Source organism: Rosa chinensis, chromosome 7 (genome assembly GCF_002994745.2).
Source record: "Rosa chinensis cultivar Old Blush chromosome 7, RchiOBHm-V2, whole genome shotgun sequence".
NCBI classification, from domain to species: Eukaryota; Viridiplantae; Streptophyta; class Magnoliopsida; order Rosales; family Rosaceae; genus Rosa; species Rosa chinensis.
Window position 1 is genome coordinate 61,515,113 of NC_037094.1, and position 14,124 is coordinate 61,529,236.

Consider the following 14,124-nt stretch of genomic DNA (forward strand, 5'->3'; position numbering starts at 1 on the left):
AAATTAATTGTTATATATGGCCGTGTGAATGAAAATTATTTTAAAAATTATAATTTTTAATAGTGACGAATATGTGTGTAAAATAATTTTCATAGATATCAGTACAATATTTGATACATACAGATATCTGTGAGGAAGTCTAGCCACATTGATTTCAGTGAGTGATAGTATGAGCATGTGCTTATGTGAGACCCAGTCTTCAATTCACACGGATATTTGTATCTACAAGCTAAAACCCACTGATTTTTTATTAGTGTGAAAGTCGGTATGTATAAAATCTGTATATATTGCTCTTTTTACTAGTAGTGATCTCATGACAATTTCACTCATGCTATTGCATTTACTCAAACGTTAAGCCCATAAATTTAATCGATATCAAAAGCGATGGTCAATTTAGGGGCGACTGGAGATGAGGTCCAATTTGGCTAAAATGTCACCGTCAGTTCATTCATTCAATTGGCTGCAGAATAATCAAACAACGTACAAACATAGTTTTACATACCATAAACATTGAGCATATTTGTACAAATAATAAGTTCTCGGCTAAGATTTTGTCATCCAAGCACATTGGCAAGTTACTCACACTATTAGCCACGTCTTCCAATATATTATACACCCATGTAACAAAGACATACATACAAATACCAGGCAAAAATACTTCGACCACATTCATTTATTACAAATGCCATGCTAAAAATACTTCCACCTGGATCTCCCCAGTTTAGCCACGGTAAGGAAGCCTGAAAGTTTGACGAATACAAATTGATCAATGAACACATTTCGATTAAATAAGTTTATGAAATATATGAACATGCACGCTGAAGCAAAAGCAACAAAGCAAGCAAGCTCGCTCACCCAAGTTTGAGAGATAAGGTGTCGTCAGCAGAGTCGACATCTAGGGAAGAACCAGTAGCGCAGTCGCTGCTAGCATTTGTGGCAGATTCCGATGATAAACCTTCTTCTGCCGTTGAGATATCCGACTCCAAGGCGAGTACACCAGCTTTGTTTCCATTTGTATTGGATATCATCCCCATCTGTATATGATTAATGCAAAATTCTATATTCACCGAATAGTATTAAGTAAAGAAATCCCTCCCTGACCCTGACAACACACAACAGTAGTTCGTAATTGTTTACCGTCTGCCTTAAATGATTGTTCGCTTCCAACAACTCAGCTCCCTGCAATTATATACCAAAAGCAAAATAATTGAAGAAAAAAAATGTACATACGAAGCTAAAACCCTAAACTCTAAACTCAAAACATTTACCTAGCTTAAAAATATAATACATTTTCAACGTCCTTAAAATACAGTATATCTACTGTGTGTTAATTTAACTTGCTCACCTTTGCTTCAAGTGCCATAATCTCACCCATAATCTTTTCTTCCTGTAGTGAATGGAAAATTTTCACTTGGATGTATTTACTTTTTATATGGACATACCATGCATGTGTAACTACATACATATAAATTAGATCTATGCTTTTGAGAAGTGAACTTATTAACAAAAACCTTGGTGTGAAGCACACGGCTAAGTCCTCCTTCAATGTCCTCCTCCAATTTCTTCAACTCATCCATATGCAGCCCTTCCAGATCCTCACCATTCATCTGCCTGTTGCACGCGAAAGGTAGTCCAAATGTTCATTCCAGCCAGCAGACATCTAATGAATTTAGATAACGTTGACTAATTACCTTAGCACGCGGGTCTTATCTGCAAGTTCCTTACTCAACTTGATGCGATCAAACTAAAATGAGAAACGCAATCATATTATTGATCTCACTGACATATTTACTCTGTAACATGAAATGCTTAACAATTAACATATAGAAAAAGAAAAATGATTATACAACCATGACCGACCAATAGATTAACCCTTCACATTAATATGAATGCCCTAGTTTAGTCCTTTACTCAATGGCATTATTGTCATTGCCCTAGTCATTAACATTTAGTGATTAAAAGTCAAAACCTGAAAAGTCCAAATTTGAGCTCTAGCTAGCAATGTTATATAGCCTTTAGAAATCAATCCTCATAAGACATATTGAAATTCCAGAACCTACAGACTATATAATCAACTGAGACTATTTTCCAGATAATATTCAACTGATCGAATTGAATTAATACCTGGAGCTCAAGAGACGGCTCCAACTTCTCCACATTTTCAATGTGCGCTTTGTACCTTGCAATAACATCCTTTGTGCTTTACAAAACAAAATAAATTAGTTAGAATATTTTCTAAGCCTTATTCTTTGAATATTTTCTAAGCCTTATTTTCTAATTGTGGTAATGACTTATACAATGTATCAAGGAAATGATGGATGCTGATATTATGTACTTTTCCATTCTATACCAAAAAACGAAAATACTAAAATTATAGCCAACAAAACCAGCATGTACTCGCTACTATTAAACTATATGGAAATGCATGCCAACAAAACTAGGACTTGATATTCTAAATAATTCTTCAAGTGAATTGGGATCCTGACCTAGGTATGGACATGCATGCAAAAAACTTTGTTGAGCTATTAATTGGCAGGGACTGATTGCTTTGGTTCTGCAAATCAAAACATTTTGGGTTCTATATCTCTATATTTTAGCATACTATATATGAGATCGTATTAGAATTAACACACGACAAGCTAATTAAAGTGAGAATCGAGACCATCATTCAAATTAACCAAGTGATGGGGGTGAACCATCCAAAACAAGAAAGCTCGTGAGAAAATTAATCGAAACTCTTAAACGAGGGCCATGCACTATGCTATAGTGTTGGCCACTTCTAGTTGCGATTATACAAAGAAAAATCAAATAAAAGATCGGATATATTTGCTTTATTTAGTGTTGGCCTGCACGAGTGCTAATTGCCTTGGGTAGTTGCAGTTGCATACCAAAGTGGCAAAGTGTTTCAATAATTAAATTATACGTACATCTCGACTAGGGTGTGTATGAGTTCTCTTTAATAATATATGTAACTTCTCATCTTTCAAGTTGTTTGCCATTTCTACTAGAGCATCTTTGTTTTTTTTAACTTTTGAAACTCCCTATATATGGCATGTGGTAAATCATCTCTAACATTGAGTTCCAAATTCTATGGCTAGAACTTCCAAAATATCTATTTTAGCATTTCTTTATCTTTTTCCTTTTTCCTCTTTCCATCGCATATGAGCAAATCCTCATATATATTATAAAAGAAGATGCACTACAAAGAGACAAAAGAATCTTTAAAAAGATGTTCATCCTGAGCGCCAAAAGAAGATACGTTTTACTAATTTTATCAATAAATAATGTTATTCTTTTCAAAAAAAAAAAATCCTATATATAATGTTGTATCATCATATTTAAGTATTTGCTGTACTGTTGTTCTACTATTGAGATGTTTACTTATCCAATTGGCAAAATTATGAGTCAAAATAAACTCTTAAAATAGATAAATTTCATACTACACCAACCGTGTGTACTTTTTTTTTTTGGCTAAATACTGTTTAGTACCTTGTGGTTTGTGCCCAACATCAATTCAGTCCCTCCATTTTCAATTACATCAAAAACACCCCTACACTAGTATTTCTCGTTTAATAGGTCCATTTGTCATCATTCCGTTAAATTTAGCCGTTAACTTGCTGACATTGCATTTCCAACTCAGCAAAGTGGAGCCCACATGGCAAGTAAAATTCCCTAATTAACCTTTGATAAAAAAATTCAGTTCTAGTCTGATGCCAACAATTGCAGCGGGTTCTCGATTCCAAGATACTGCACCGAGACCATTTTTTTCGAAGCCATTGTTTGCTCTCTATCTCCGAACTTTTCCGGCTGACTTCAGCTAGCTTGGCATCATCAATATGCAACTTTGCCTGATTTGTCTTCTATCCACCCACTCCTTCAATTTCAGTTAATTATGCTACTAGAAGTGATCAAAGCTATGGGAAATGGCCAAAATAGACTAAATCACCGCCGTGCACAGTAGCCACACACGGTGGCCGAAACTACAAAAAAATCTCAATTTCTCCAAATCTAATCCAAACTGAAATTCAAGTGCAGAAGCATGTAGAGCTCGACAAGTAGACCAATTTTGACATCTGAGTTGAAATCGAAGGTCGCCGGAAAAGGAAGGAAACCTACCGTGAAACCCCCACACCATTTCTCCTTCGATTCTCACTCATGCTTCATTGTTCGAACAATCCGACACCACAGGGACATCCACGAAGTTAAGAGGAAGTTACGGCCACTGGTTGAAGGTCTCGAAATGGCCGGAATCTGGAAAGCTCGCCGGAAATCCATGAAGCTTCTCCCCTTCGATTCTCCTTCCTCGCTTCGCGACTTGACAAACTAAGACCACCAGGTTTGTAGCCACCTCACCTTGTGTCTTGGTTTCAGTCGATGGTCGATTGGGCACAAACAATGGGTTTGCAGCAGATGGTGGCGATGGATCAGATCCGATGGGATCTCGATGCAAGCACCGGTTGTGTGGCTGGATTTTGCACCCTTTTTGGTTGGTTCTGCAGTTGGATCCGCTGTCTTGATCTTGCCACAAGGCAATTGGAGCGGTCGTGGACGGAAATCAAAGTGCACAGTAAAGTGCGGTAGAGGGAGTTGTCCTGGGTCGGGTTTTGAGGTTGTGGCGTGATGGGCATACAATTTGGGGCTGTCATATGGGTTTGAATAGAGTCAGGGTCACTTTGGGAAATTGGCTTCCATGTGGGCCCTACTTTGCTGAGTTGGAAACGTCATGTCAGCAGGTTAACGGCTAAATTTGACAGAATGATGATAGATGGACCTATTAAACGAGAAATACTAGTGTAGGGGTGTTTTTGATGAAATTGAAAATCGAGGGACTGAATTGATGTTAGGCACAAACCACAGGGTACTAAACAGTAATTAGCCCCTTTTTTTTTTATCAAATAGAACTTCATTAATAATAATGAACTGCATACATAGAGTTATGAAACAATACTTTGCATCAAACAAAGAGTAGTTGCTGCAAAGAACTGACCACACTAGACTTCACACTGGAAATCTATACTAACACACTGATGAAGCCAACTAAGCCCCGATTCCAAACAAAGTAAATTTGAAGTCCACTTAAATTTCAAGTTTTTAATCCGCGTGTACTTAAATATGTGAAAGAATATCTCTATACTTTGAAGTCTACTTAAATTTCAAGTTTTTTTTTTTAAAAAAGACAGAATATGATTTCAGATGAATAAAATAATTTAATTATCTGAAAGAAAAAGAGTCGCAAAAGTTCTATTAAGATTTCTCTGTAGAGATTTCGTGAGAAGCACCTTATTCAATGTTTAGTGATTCTGGGTTTTAGTGGTTTATTATTAATCCTAGATAAATGAAGGGTGGTGTTATTCACACACTCATTTTCTCTATTCACACACCCTATTTATTATTCTATTACTTTAAATTTTTTTTTTTTTTTACAAATTATCCTAACTACCCTCCCTTATGAAGTCTCTTTATTTATTTTTTTCTATTTAGCAAGTCAATCATGAATCAAACAATATTATACAATAAAAAAAGAGAAAATATTACAAACAGTACCCGACCATGCAAAACTATCACTTTGATACCCCAAGTTTGACGTCCAACCCAAGAACAGTACACGACGTTAACTAGCTAACCACGTGGCATATTTTGAGGGCTCTCATGGTTTCCCACATAGCAAATATTTAACGCTGTGATGGACAGCGTGTACTATTCTTGGGTCGAGCTTCAAACTTAGGGTACCAAAGTGATAGTTTTGCATAGTCGGGTACTGAAGTTAGAAGTCGGCCTTAGTTCGGTTACTGTTTGTAAAATTTTCACATAAAAAAAATTTACTTATAAATTAAGGAAAAATAATACGTTCATTGAGTGGAAAGAGCTGTATTATTAAATAAGGAATATGTTTCCAAGATAATTACGTTCATCACCAAATTATCAATATACAAACAAGGAATATTTTCAGATAAAGGAATATTTTCTACTAAGAAAATATACTTAGATTGCTATGATTGCTACGTATGTCAACAAAAATTATCAATCTAATAAGAAAATATAGTATTTAGATTAAATATAGTATTTAGATTGTAGTTGACTGGCTGGATAACAAAAAATTAACTAGCCAGTCAAGTAAAGTTAAAATGAAATCAAAGCGTCAACAATTTCAAAATTATCAATCAAGTCAAAACCATGATGAGCAAGCAACCCATACCAAAATCAAACTAAGACAAACAGAACGCACAAATTTAAAGTTCCTAGATCCACCAAATCGATCACTGAAAAACTTTATCTCTTTAGTGGAACGCGATGGACTGAAATACACTAAATAATTTCAGTTAGGATCTTACCAAGAATGATGGATTCAAAGGGGCTCGAATGATCACTAGACTCATATTTTTCTTCCATGTCTCCATTGCAAATGAAAAATTTTCTTCAAAGATGGACCTAAGGTTGCTTGTTCTGCTATTATTAAACTTTAAAGCATCACATTAGAGAGATAGAATGACTACGCTAGAGAAATTTTTGATGGAAAAGAAAAGAGGGAATCACAAAGAGTTTTGCAGTCCTCTGAGTCTGCGGGAAAATAAGAGTTTAGAACTTGGGACTTACCAAATAAAAATAAAAAAATAAATAGAACTGTAAGGGAGGGTAGTTAAGGTAATTTGTAGAAAAAAAAATTTGAATTAAAGTAATAGAAAAATAGAGAATGTGTAATAGGAAAAAAAAAGTGTGTGAATAACACCACCCTAAATGAAATCAGTGAACATGCGGAAGAGATGTTCTCTAAATTTAGATGACTGTAATGTGAGATCAAAACACCCGCACTAATCTCTTTAACCTAACAAGTTGATAAGGCCGAGCTAAACTGCTCAGGTAAAAGGCAGTCTTCAAGGTCACAGCTCCCCCGATATTAGAAAAAAATGAATATGCGTCTCAACCGAAAGCAAAATAATAGAGGAGGCGCATAGAGGATCCTAATGTAGGAGGCACTCATTTGATCAAAGCCATGAGATCTCAACTAAGCATGAACACTGTTATGAGCTTCACTCCTAAGGTTCATGCCTTTTTTTGAATATGAATCTATAGCGATATTGCTTATATAGTCAAATAGTTAACGATAGCTTATCATCTAATATTCTAAATGAACAAACAAAAGAAATCTCATGTACATCCTCAATCTCGAGTTAAAAAAGCACCTCTCATGCACAAGTCATTATGAGGGCCTCAAAAACAGTATCAAGTATGTGGCCGAGCACTATGATGACTCTACGAACCCATATAACTATCTTGACGACTTTTAAGTCCTCCATGAACGGAAAAAACTATATCAAGATAGATAGGTGTAAACTCCTCCGTCTAGTGGGACAAGGCCATCAACTAGTTTGACCAAATTACTTCTAACACAACCCAAAGCATCAACGACATAAACACATTCTTAAATGATTTCATGAATATTACCAACCTAGATAATGTTCGAAAATTAATCATGCAGCCATACAAGTACTAGTAGTAGAGATGAAAACAAGAAATAACCAAGTCAAGAAAACAACAAGATTTAAAATGGTTCGGCCAAAATCCATCTTACGTTATCGAAGGGTTTTCATCTTCATTACGAGAGAATTTCATAAGTACAAGATACACACCACTCAAATTTATACACCACTCAAGCACTCAAAGTTGTACCTAACTTCAACCCTTATATCCAACAAGATACATCCTAAAAGATCACTCTACCCAAAGAGTTATACACATCCTTGAATACAACTCACTTTGCTTCTACATTTCAAAGACCCTTAAGAGTTGTTCTTGTCATCTTGCTTGTCTCCACACAAGCTTCTTCTACCTATACTATTGATAGAAGCCTCTTCACCACTTCATCAATGTCATTCATGAGTTTACCACCCATCTCCCTCATTAACTCCCTAGAAAAACTAAAAAGTCTAATGTATTCCCAATGCATCAACTTGACCATGCATTTATGCCCAATGCATGCACTTGATTAAGCATCATTTTCTCATGCATAAGTTGTCATCATGAATGCACAAACCATTAATACCATGCATTCATACCATGAGATATACCTCACTTTGGTAGAGAGCTCCGCACTATCATTTCAATCTAAGTCATCTCAATCCAAAACATACACCCACAAGCCTCATCATCACTTCAACTTCTAGTCATCTTTATTTGAAACATCACTTACTATACCAATAAACACTCGTTATCACCTAAATCCCTAAAGCCCATCTCTATCTAAGACACCACTTTAACCGCCCACAAATACTCCATCACGTCAATGCGTGAAGTCCATGATCCAAGATACCGCTTGTTATGCTCGCAAGCACTATTGGTCTTTTTTTTTTACCAGTTAAACATAATCCAAATCAATTGTATGTGGTTATAACTTATAACTGGTATGATTCAATCAGCCAATACCATGTGTATGGAAACATAATCCAAATCAATTGTATGTGGTTATAACTTATAACTGGTTTGATTCAATCGGCCAATACCATGTGTAAGGCAGCGAGACAACAATCACAAGTTGGCTCTAAATCCCTTATCCAGCAGGATTTACCTTCTCATCATGTCTGAAACCTAAAACCATATATCAAGCGTCTCTTCTCTGCCTGCACACCAGTCCTGCCTCAAATACCTACATCCTTGTACACAGTTTCCATACATGGCTTCAGGATTGAGTTTTCCCTATTAAACAAAATATGCCTTATTCTCCATACTGTTAACACCTACAACAGTGTAACTGACTCGACTTTAAGAAAAAAATGTCATAACTGTTGAAGTGTGAGAAATCCTCCAATATTACACTAGCCTTGGAGAATCCGAGCCATTATCACCCTTATGTTTCGACCTTGGACAACCCGACTTTTTGTGTCCTTTGTATTTACAATTGCAGCACGTTTTTCCTTCCTTACCTCTTGATGCGACCTGTCACATAACCTGGCAGTTTATAACTTCACATCCTTTCCCATCAACAATTAGTTGGGCGTTGTAGAATAGAATGTCATTCATCTTTCTTACCCAAGAGTGAAATTTCTCTTCTATCAATTTGCTCTACTTGAATTGTGGAGCACTATAACGTGGCAAGACGAACAGCCTCACCAACCATCATACCCTCGAGTCATATATATTATGGTCCCTTATAAATCCACATTCAAATAGAACTTTCCCGAGTCCACCTTGCTCCTCAACTCACGAGTTGCTCCAACTATCGAGTCCATCTTTGACGAAAATTTCCTCGTGTCTCCTACCCGCTTCTTCTTCAACACCTATTGCACCTTTGGGCTGCCACCTTAACCATTCTACCCGACTCTTTTTATCTCAGATGACAAGTCTCAGCTAGACCATCCCGCTCTGATACCACTTGTTAGGAAGTTAACTCCTCGGTCACACAAGTACTAACAGTAGAAATGAAAAGAAAAAATAACCACCCAAAGACACACACTTATGCCTCAATAGTTGGCCCCCACGTGTGACCAACGTTGCCTCATTAGAAAATCAGCCAGCTAATATCCCTCTTCTCGATTTATCATACTAACCCATTACTTACTCCTCAATAGTTAGCTCCATGGTGAAACAAATTTTGCCTCATTAGAGAATCAGACAACCAATAACCCTCTTCTCGTTTTATCATACTAACTAAAACTTAAAAAGAATTAGGGAATGATTGGTACCATGAGCCGTGTCAGGCGTCAGAAGATGTATTCAATGCCCCAATCCTAACCTCAGAACATTAACAAGGTACTGAACAAGAGAACCTTGACCAGTGCTCCTAGAACATAACCACCTTACTAACTCTCACCTAACAGCTACGGGAATATACCTTAAAACGACAAGCAAATTGTCATCATTCTAAAGTCTGAAGCCATAATTTCATAAATTTACTTGACCGCTCATGACTTTTTGTCTTCTTAAAGGGTTGATGAGAATCACAAAAGTATGCACTTCCTTCCTCTAAAAACTAAACTTTACCACACTTTTCTTGGAATGATCCGTTCTAACTTCTTCGTCAGAGCTTGAATTTGGCCTCACCAACCGGACAATCTTTTTTTGGCATGAACAGTTTTTCCTCCTACATATTTGCCACTTTGCCATAGATATAAGAAAGGCACCAACAAAGACCTTGTTCATGCTTCACCATCATCTATGGAAGGGCCGCCACCACTAAGAGCTTGATGCCACAATTATACAAGTCGGATTCTAAGGGATTGATCCTTTGGCTAGTTAATGTTGAACACAAGACACAAGGTGCTTTGACGTCAAAACAAGATACAATTAGGTTCTAAAAGGTCAGAACTTTCTACTTCATGAATCACTTAAAATCAAACCTTAAATTATGAATACATTTTTAGTAGATTAATTTAGAATACTCTAGCTTTAAAGTTGATCACATCAATGAGAAAGAAAAAAAATTAGGACAATTAACAGGATACTATAATCCTATATATGATTGTGAGAGTTTTCCTTCGGTAGTAGTAGGTCAACCATTATTATTCAAAATGAAAAAAGTAATATTACAGTTATTTGCACTATCAGAGTCGTCAGAAAGAGACACCGCTAAACGCAATACTACTCCACCAATTGAGTGAAGCTCAGGGGGAGTAAATTAATAAGAAACTAACAATAAAATTTTTCTGTAAAATCCATAAGTAAACTCGCTGACAACCTCATACCAATAATGCAGTTTTTTGCAGGTATCGATCCCAATAAAAAGTTAGGTACTGAGACAAAAATCGTCCTGAATCCCAAGTTTTTATAAAAAAAACCAACGGGATCCCAAATTCGGATCTAGAACATAGAAAGCCCAGATGTTGCAACCCTTGTTAGCCCAATAGGGCCCAAGCCCAAGTCTAGAAAACAGAGCAAAGCCCCAACCTTAGGCTTTGCCCTTACAGCCAACTAGTCAGCGCTTGTGATCTGTCGCTGCCACACCAACCCGCCACCAAGCCTTCGACCGACCAACACCGCGGAACCAGTGAACTCAAGCAAAGGGACCTAGACTCGCATACCACAAGCCGACAATCTAGCATTTGCTCTACTGCATCTCTCTGTCACCACCACACATTGGCCTTGCAAACAGACCAAATGGGACGCAGAACAGCCAAAAGCCGTCTACACCGAGATTGATGCTGACCCGACCTGAAAAATTACCAAATCTCCCACCGTGCCCACCAAGATCTACCCAGATCAGCCAACACCGTCGTATCACACCACTACCTTTTGAGTCGTGCTCGCCTAGGCCTAGACGAGCCTCCACAACACAGCACCGCCAATGGGGCTACACAGGGTTGCACATCAAGAGGCAAACGATCCGATAAAACATAGGCCTCCACACCTGCAAGCCATGATGGCGCAGAAAACGTCTGCAACAGAGAAATCCCGGCAGTAGCTAGATTGGATTTGGACAACTCCAAAGAAGACGTCGTATGTGTACTCCATGCAGGACCGAGAGAGAGAGAGAGAGAGAGAGAGAGAGAGGCCAAGCTCGAAGGCGGCACTCTCCCAATCCTAGCAGAGCTATGTTAGGTCGTAACATTATTAAAAGAAGAGGGTTGTTTTTTTAATTCAAAGTTCTGGAAGTGTTTTTCTAATTGTGAGAGTTAATTTATTTTCATTTTTAGTACTAAAGGGATGGGCAATCCTGATCAATCTCAATCCCACTTTTATATGTACTAATTTCTAGCTAACAAACTTAATACATTTTCTTTATCTATCTTATAGTTTTATTATTCATTAACCTATGCATCTTCAAATTTGCAGTTCAAGAAAATATTCTTACTTGATAGCAACTCTTTGTAAGTTCAGGGAAAAAAAAAAAGAGTTTAAGTCATCAAAGTTTTAGACTCATATGTCTAGAAGCAGCATAGTATTGACAGACCTAAATCACTGAAGCTACTCAGCTTCCTAGCAAATCAACTTTCAAGCAAACAATGGCATTTAAAATAGTTTCACCAAATTCTAAAAAGAGATGCTACTATACTAAGTCTAAAATATTGACTCTTTCCATACAAGAGTCCAAACAATCATTATCTTTAAGCAGTGTAAGACGATGACATCTTAAAATTAAGCTCACACTGACCTTTTCTAGGATAAAGAAAACCACCTTAGTGGTGACGTTTCTAATTTTATTAGTAGACATGATTACATGAATGACTCCAACTATGAAAAACGAATATACGGCCTTTTCTCTTTTGTTTACTATAACACTTCTCTTTTCTGGTTTTTAGTATAATACATTCTATTGGTTAATGAAAAGGGAACATAAGCTTACATATATACGTAAATTCTTATTCCATAATTTACATTACTATATTACATTCACTCTCATGCATGCACATGTTATGAAGGTTGGTTTTATTGGTTTGAAATATGGACATATCACATATGGCAAAACTAGTTATACATGCATGCATGATCGTGGTAGCTCCACCACTCATAGCATGCCCTACTCGAAGCATGGATGCATATTCCAGTTGAAAGTCTTCAAGCTTCTATGATGTAGTATTCCAACTTACCATCATATCATGCACCTTCCTGGTATGAAAACCTCAAATCATATAATATATAGTCTATAATACTTATATCTCTCCAGTTTGTAACCACATTTACGAAAATTGTGATTTAGGTGCTGATCGAGACCCATCAAGGCTCGAGAGAGACCAAAAATGCCCTCTTCTAGCTCATTCGGTCCATCATTTTATGTGGATAGAATATCACTAGCAAACAATTGATCACATGAACCAGTTTCGAAACTAGCTACATGCAAATTTTCGTTTAAATACATGTGTTACAAGAACCACTCGAAAATTTGTGTAAAACGAAATTACCTAAAATTTTGAGAAAAATCTCATCATCTTACATAAGCTAGCTCTCTTAAGAATTAACCTTTTATCTTGGCCTTCCCCAACTAATTAAGATTGTATATATATGTAGTTTATTTAAGTGAAAGGATGGAGTATATTAAAGGCAGCTAGCTAGATATTGATCAACTATCTCTAGTATTAGCCATGCATAGTAGACAAAATTTCATGGAATCGATGAACAAAGAACATCACGTCATCACCAGCACTCCCAACACTCAACTGGGTAGTCACCACGTGTTCAGTGTCAAACATGGAAAAAAGCGATTGTGTGAAAGCCAGCAGCAGGAACACTTGTCCTTATCAAAACGCAATAGTACTAATGCATGTCCTGGTGCCACTATACTACTACTGGAAACTGGAAACCACGGAAGATTGGAATCTCCATAAAGGAATCCTTTTTATCGGAAAAATAAAGGTATCCCCCTTGGTTATATGAATCTCTCTCCCTCTCTCTAGCTCTCTTATATAGTTGTATATAAATATATATATATATATATATATATTATATATATAAGAAGAAGAAGATGATAAAGGCCGGGGTACCTGGAGCTGGAGGACTCGAAGAGCTTTCCAGTAGCAGAGAAGATGATGACAGCATACTCACAATCACAGAGAACCGACAGCTCTCCAGCTTTCTTCAAAAGCCCTCTTCTCCTCTTCGAAAACGTCACCTGCCTTGCCGACAAGTTGTCGATCTTCCTGATCTTTATCTTCTCCCTCGTCGGCTTCGACATAGCTTAGCTAGCCAGCAGCTTGCTTCATCAAAAATCAAACCAACCACTAATCAACATTTTCCGCCAATTTCAAAGATTACGTACTGTGCTAAAACCCTAGAATCTAGATCTAAGTGAAGAAACACCAAAAAAAAAAAAAAAAAAGACCAACCGACCACATACATGCTCAGCTAGCTCATGAAATACATCAAAGAACACATAAAAACCGACCAGGAAAGAGAGACAGAGATAGACTCAGATTTTCAGTTTAATATTAGTGGATTTTAGTTTTCTCGTTTTGATCTGTTACCTTTCTTGGGCGTTGAGGAACCTGAAGTTGAAGGAGGTGAAGGGCGCTACAAGCTTGCTAGCTGAACAGGAGTGGAAAATATTCTTTCCTATTAATGGTAAAAAACGCAAGGCCGGATTCCCATTATGGTAAAATTGCAAGGACGTCTATTCCTCCCTTATCCTTGACCTTTTTGCCTTTTTTCTTTTCTTTTTTTGTTTTTGTTTTTTGGGTCTGATTCTTCACCTTTTTGTAT

At 37.0% G+C, this 14,124-nt stretch overlaps 1 protein-coding gene across 6 annotated transcripts; it reads right to left on the reverse strand.

Annotated features, from left to right (window-relative positions):
* Positions 1–468: 468 nt before the first annotated feature.
* LOC112180076 (MADS-box protein SVP) lies at positions 469–14,052 on the reverse strand. 6 transcript variants are annotated; one of them, XM_024318584.2, is made up of 9 exons: positions 13,890–14,047; positions 13,410–13,622; positions 2,125–2,200; positions 1,692–1,744; positions 1,512–1,611; positions 1,346–1,387; positions 1,138–1,179; positions 856–1,034; positions 469–740 (listed from the first exon to the last, which is right to left on the reverse strand). In XM_024318584.2, the coding sequence occupies exons 2-9, from the start codon at positions 13,598–13,600 to the stop codon at positions 722–724; spliced, it is 702 nt and encodes a 233-aa protein (XP_024174352.1). In that variant the 5' UTR covers positions 13,601–13,622; positions 13,890–14,047; the 3' UTR covers positions 469–721. The 6 variants fall into 6 exon arrangements, with proteins under 6 accessions (XP_024174352.1, XP_024174353.1, XP_024174355.1 ...); XM_024318585.2 differs by having other exon boundaries at positions 13,410–13,618; positions 13,890–14,042; XM_024318587.2 differs by lacking the exon at positions 13,890–14,047 and adding an exon at positions 13,756–13,872.
* Positions 14,053–14,124: the final 72 nt, after the last annotated feature.